This window comes from Triticum urartu, chromosome 1A (assembly GCF_056163025.1).
Source record: "Triticum urartu cultivar PI428250 chromosome 1A, HENAU_Tu73, whole genome shotgun sequence".
NCBI lineage: Eukaryota > Viridiplantae > Streptophyta > Magnoliopsida > Poales > Poaceae > Triticum > Triticum urartu.
The window spans coordinates 467,681,469-467,686,917 of NC_141873.1; the positions used below are offsets into that span (position 1 = coordinate 467,681,469).

The 5,449-nt window shown below is 47.2% G+C and overlaps 1 protein-coding gene across 1 annotated transcript; it reads left to right on the plus strand.

Moving 5' to 3' along the window:
- The first annotated feature begins 2,207 nt into the window (after nucleotides 1-2,207).
- Nucleotides 2,208-3,646, plus strand: LOC125535583 (uncharacterized). The gene is made up of 3 exons (XM_048698656.2): nucleotides 2,208-2,335; nucleotides 2,524-2,726; nucleotides 2,833-3,646. The coding sequence occupies exons 1-3, from the start codon at nucleotides 2,234-2,236 to the stop codon at nucleotides 3,398-3,400; spliced, it is 873 nt and encodes a 290-aa protein (XP_048554613.2). The 5' UTR covers nucleotides 2,208-2,233; the 3' UTR covers nucleotides 3,401-3,646.
- The last annotated feature ends 1,803 nt before the right edge of the window (nucleotides 3,647-5,449 follow it).

The following is a 5,449-nucleotide window of genomic DNA, read 5'->3' on the forward strand; positions in this document are numbered from 1 at the left end:
TGACGGGGGACAGCATGGGGTCGTCCATGGCGGCGAGGGAAGGCCGGCGAGGAGCAGCTGGAGCTTGCGGAGGGGGGCAATGGTGGTGGAGGGTGCGGGGAGCGGGAAAGGGCGCGCGAAAATGTCCCTCCCGCCAAATCTCGCGCCGGATAGGGGTCGAGCTCGGGTCGGCCTCCCAGCCCATAAAGATAGAGGTTGGGGGAGAAGATTTGCTGCGCCCGCAAAAATTTTTACGGGTCGGCACGAGATGCGGGGTCTAATCATGCAGATTTTCTGACCCCGACCCGTAATTTGACGGTTATTTTATGAGCCGGGGCGTTTTGCGGGGTCTGCTAAAATTGATCTTAGAAATCCATTCAAAGCGTGGCGGAGGCAGCGATGTCGGGCATAAGCAGCACATGCGCGACGGTCATAACTCAGATCACGTTCATTACAGTGGCAATGACCAGGAAGAGTGGCGATGGCACAATGTCGAGTACCTAGAGAAGGACGAAGCAATGTGTTGTAGCTGGAGGAGAATGACAAGCTACTAACGCAAGGCACCAAGACAACTCAATGTGGCCAGCGATGCCCGTAGGGCAGCGGAAGTCCAGATGAAATAGAGAAAGTGAGAGTGTGGATTTCTTGCTCATAGGCTAGTTTTTTAAAATATCACGAATGGTTTTTTTTGAAGTTTAAATTTTTTCTGAGAAATAAGCATGTTCATAGTGATGTATACTACGTTCCTGTAAATTGTAATGATGAAATACATTTTGGTGATAGGTACACAGAAAACACATTTCATCATGTAGATTTACAGAAATCTAGCAAACATCCCTAAGGTATGTGGGTATTTTTAAGAATTTTTTTGATACTTCAGAATATGGTTTCTGAAGTTTTAAAAAATCTGGATCCAAAAGGTGTTTCAGGTTTAATCAAGTAGAAATAGTAGTGAAATCTTGAATGTGTTGCATCATAAGTCAATTCATGATGTTGATTAGGTATACCCAAGCATGATTCTGAGAGCATTTTTGTACGGACCAATTCTTCCGCTTTGTAATGGCAAAAAATTGAAGGCGCAAGTCCTTCAACCTATGCCCATTTGCCAAGCTGGTTTCCAAAAGCTTGCCTTGTTGCCGTCGCCCAGGGTAAATGCTGGTAAGAGCGTAAAAAAGGGGACGCGAATTTGGTGCTCCCGGTGTACGCGCACCCTATATATATGCAAAAAAATATAGAAATTCAAAAAAATGTCAAAACATTCCGAAATTATTTGGGAATCAACTGATCAAGTATTGCACTCGTATAAAAAGATCCATTGGGGAATAACTCTTATTGTATTGTGGATCAAATGATTCGAAAAAATGGAAAATTTTATTTTTGCCACTCTAGATTTTGCCTATTTTCCTTATGCCATTCTAGATTCTGACATTTCACTTTTGCCACTCTTAGCTTTTGACAATTATCACAATTGCCATTCCGTGGCAAAAGAAGAAGAATTTTATTTCATTTTTGCCACTCTTAGCTTTTGAAATGTATCACAATTGCCATTCTGAAAATTTTGCTTTTGCCATGGGAATGTCAATTGTGATAATTCTAAAACTAAGGGTGGCAAAAGTGAAATGTCAAAATCTAGAATGACATAAGAAAAATTGGCAAAATTTAGAGTGACAAAAACAAAAATTTTCCTCGAAAAACCCCGCTATATACAAGTACTATTCATTCTATATCGTCGTCATAGATTTTTTTGCTGTGATGTCAATGGGAATCATTCCGTGGCCAAACTTTTATTGCGGGTACAATACTTGATCGCATTTTATTTCAAAAAAGATTCGGACTTTTTGATTTGTTTTGAATTTACTAAATTATTTGGCGCAGCGCGCGTACCCAGGAGCGCCAAGGTATTTCTTGGTAAAAAAAGGCCCATATCCTACCTTATTTTCGTTGTCTAAAAAATATCCTATAACTTCGTACAAGGTGGTCACGACGAAGCTGTTTAACATGTCAACTCCCTACAAGAGGTAGGTTTTTCTAAGACCATTAACTTTCTTAATTATTCCCACACATATAAAAAACGTAATGATGAAAGGTCGCCACAGAAATTTTCCCCTTCGTAGTGACATATAGGCTTGCACGAACGGAACCACGTCAACCAGCGCCACCACACATACATGCCGAGCTCTCTCTATATAAACAAGGGTGCACGTCAACCGGCTACAACTCGAAAGAGGTCGAGATTGGATCGAGAGCAGCGGCCATGAAAATGGATCGGCGGATGATCATCGTGTCGTCGATCATCGGTTCTCTCGGGGTGCTGAGCGCCATCCTCGGGTTCTCAGCCGAGGGCACGAAGCTCACTGTAAGCTAGTACCCACTACTTCCATCTCCTTGCTTAGTGCTGTACATGTCTCTGTGTGCTTTGTTCAACCGTGGTTTAGAACTACAGATTTTGGATTCTTGGATTGTTGGCGTGTGTCTGTATGTGCGCGCGTTTGTACATGCCGATGTGTGTGTTCTTCTTGCTCTCTGTTGATATACATCTCGCAGGCTTGGACCGTGTACCAGTATCGAGGTGTGTGCCTGTACCCGCAGAACCCCGCGCTGGGGCTCGGGGTCTGCGCGGCCATCTTCCTCATCATAGGCCAGATCATCTTCGCGGTCGTCGGCGGCTGCTGCGGCTGCTGCAAGTCCCGCGCCATCCCCTCCGAGACCAACCGGGTCATTGGCATCGTCTGCGCCGTCTTCTCATGGTGAGTGATCGATCCATCGTCAACCAACAAGCGCGAGCTCGCCGGAGCAGAGCACGCCCGCGCGTGGGTGACGAACCGCTGTCTGCTGACTAAAACGTGCATGCAGGATCGCGGCGGTGGTCGCCTTCGGGCTGCTGGTGGAAGGCGCCAAGTGGAACGACACTGGGACGCGGTACTCGTCAGGGTACGGTGGGTGCTACGTCCTCAAGGACGGCATCTTCGCCGGCGGCGCCGTGCTCACGCTCGTCGCCACTGCCCTCGGCCTCACCTCCTACATCATGCTCAGCACGCAGCCAGCCGCTCCCGCTACTGCCAACGCCGCCGCCGCGCCCACAAAGGAAGGCGAGCAGATGCCGGCCGCCGCCGAGATCCCGACGGCACAGCCACAGTTCCCGCAGCAGGCTTCTCCCCAGGGGCAGGGGTACGGCCAAGCGCCGAACGCGAAGCTCCCCCATGTTCCTGTTCCTGTGGCTTCTCCGGCACAAGGCTATGGAACGCCGAACGCGCAGTTGCCCCCTCTTCCTGCACAAGGCTACCGTGCGCACGCGCCGGACACGCAGATGCCCGCCGCTTCTCCTCCTCCGGCTCAGGGCCATGGACCGCACACGCCGAACGAGCAGGCCCTGCCTGAGCTGCCTCCCAAAGGACATGAAATGCTCGCGCGCCCCGTCTGATCAACCGTGCATGACCGCGCATGCATTCGTGCTATACTTCGTGATTTCGACCGGTTCTGTATTCATATCTCTCTACCGGCCTCAACGGGATCATCAATGCTTGTTTACTGCTTTAATTTTGTTTGCACTTGAGATTTCTTGTGTAATATTGAAAGAGTCACCATTCACCAATGTGGCAATTAATGTTTTTCTTAGGACATTTAATTATTATTGTGGCTGATCCATCGAAAAATGAAAATTGTATGGTGGTTGATAAGGAGCTTTTTTTTAAACGCGGCAAAAGATTTGCCATTTTCATTGATTAAGAGAGAAGTTTAAGAGGTTAAGACCCATGACCGAATTACGACAATCACTCTCGCGACATTATGTTACTCAAGTGCCCCGTCCCCGCCATGCTCCAAAGCGACGCCTCCTCTTTAATCCTAGCAACAATGACTTCAACCAGGACAACAGTATTACGAAAGATCCGCGCATTCCTCTCATTCCACAACTCCCAAGAGACAAGAAGCATCAAGGAAGCAAGTGGTCTTCGCGATTGTGTCTTCTTGGTAGCATTTTGGCTCCAATCACTAGAATGCACATCATGGAGACCCAACCAATATTTGATCATGCGCCAAACTCTCATAGTGTATCTGCATTGGAATAGAAGGTGGGCCGCTGACTCCTGAGCCTGCTTACACAGGGGACAAAGGTTACAGTTTGGCCACCCCACCCAAGGGGTGAGCTGATCCGCATCTAGTCCTCGAGGGGCTGGTAGTGAATTCTCTTCAACCTCTTGACAGATAAAGGCAACCCAAGGTATTTCATCGGAAAGGATGAAAGCTTGGCCGGGAAGGATTGGAGGATGTCTGGAAGATCAACATTTTTCCAACGGATTGGGGCGACAAAACTTTTGGAACAATTTGTGACAAGGCCAGTGACATCCCCAAAGTGCTTGAGAGTGTCAGTGAAAAACTGGGCGTCCTCCATAATAGGCGCAAGAAAAACCGCGGCGTCATCCGCGTAAAGCGAAGCTCGGATATGCATAGCATTTCCTCCAAGGGGATGTAGATTTCCTTGAGCCGTGCTCTTTGCCAGTATGTCGTGCAACGGGTCGATGGCAAGCACAAATAACAGGGGGGGATAGAGGGTCCCCCTGCCTCAAACCCCGACCTAGTTTGATGGGATCGCCAGGCACGCCATTGAGCAGAACACGAGAGTAAGCCGAGGACAGCAGGGCCGAAACCCAACCTCTGAAGCGAGGCGGGAAACCAAGGTGTCGAAGTAGATCGAGGAGGAAGTCCCAACGCACCGAGTCAAAGGATTTTTTTGATGTCAAGTTTGAAGAGCAACGCCGGGGTTTTCCTACTATGGAAGGGTCTCGCGAGATTGCGCACTTACATGAAGATGTCATGGATACATCTTTTTTTAATAAATGCACTTTGAGCGTGTGAGAGCCTTTTTCTTATGCATTTCATGTGATCTAGGAAAGGCAATAGAAAATGTTCCACAATCTTAGCATTACATGCATTAACATCTTTTTTGGAATCTGATAAGGCCGAATGTAAGGTACGAGCAAATGGCAAATCGAACGTTTTTTATGGCAAGTTTAGTGACGCGAGGACGGCAACTTCGTGCTTTCGGTTTATTTTTTGACAGAAAAATGGCGTATGTGTCGACTAACTTGCCATCTTCGCGTCACTAGATTTTCCATTGAAAATGTTCGATTTGCCATGTACTCTTACTTGACGTCGGGTACTTATCATTTTCGTTTTTTTTACTTATTACATGTAGCATTTCATGCCATGAGATCCTTAAATTATGGGACTATTAAACTACAATACGTGTGAATAAGAAAAGGCACTGCATACGATGCAGGCAAATGTCATATCTTTCCCCCTAAGAGACCATCTCTTAGCCAAGAGAAGGCAATGCTCTTTCTTTTATTTTGTTTCTCTCTTTTGCAAGAAAACAAATTACACCCCTTTCCATTCCACCAGTTATCCTATGTCGCACTGTTAATAGAGAACCATGACACACGCCCTTATCCATTTCGCGTTTTCAGTTTAT

Excerpts from the sequence above, each read along its gene's own strand:
- LOC125535583 (XM_048698656.2), top strand. The coding sequence starts at position 2,234 with ATGAAAATGGATCGGCGGATGATCATCGTGTCGTCGATCATCGGTTCT. Across the intron at positions 2,336-2,523 it reads CCGAGGGCACGAAGCTCACT|GCTTGGACCGTGTACCAGTA; the intron begins GTAAGCTAGTAC and ends TACATCTCGCAG. Across the intron at positions 2,727-2,832 it reads GTCTGCGCCGTCTTCTCATG|GATCGCGGCGGTGGTCGCCT; the intron begins GTGAGTGATCGA and ends ACGTGCATGCAG.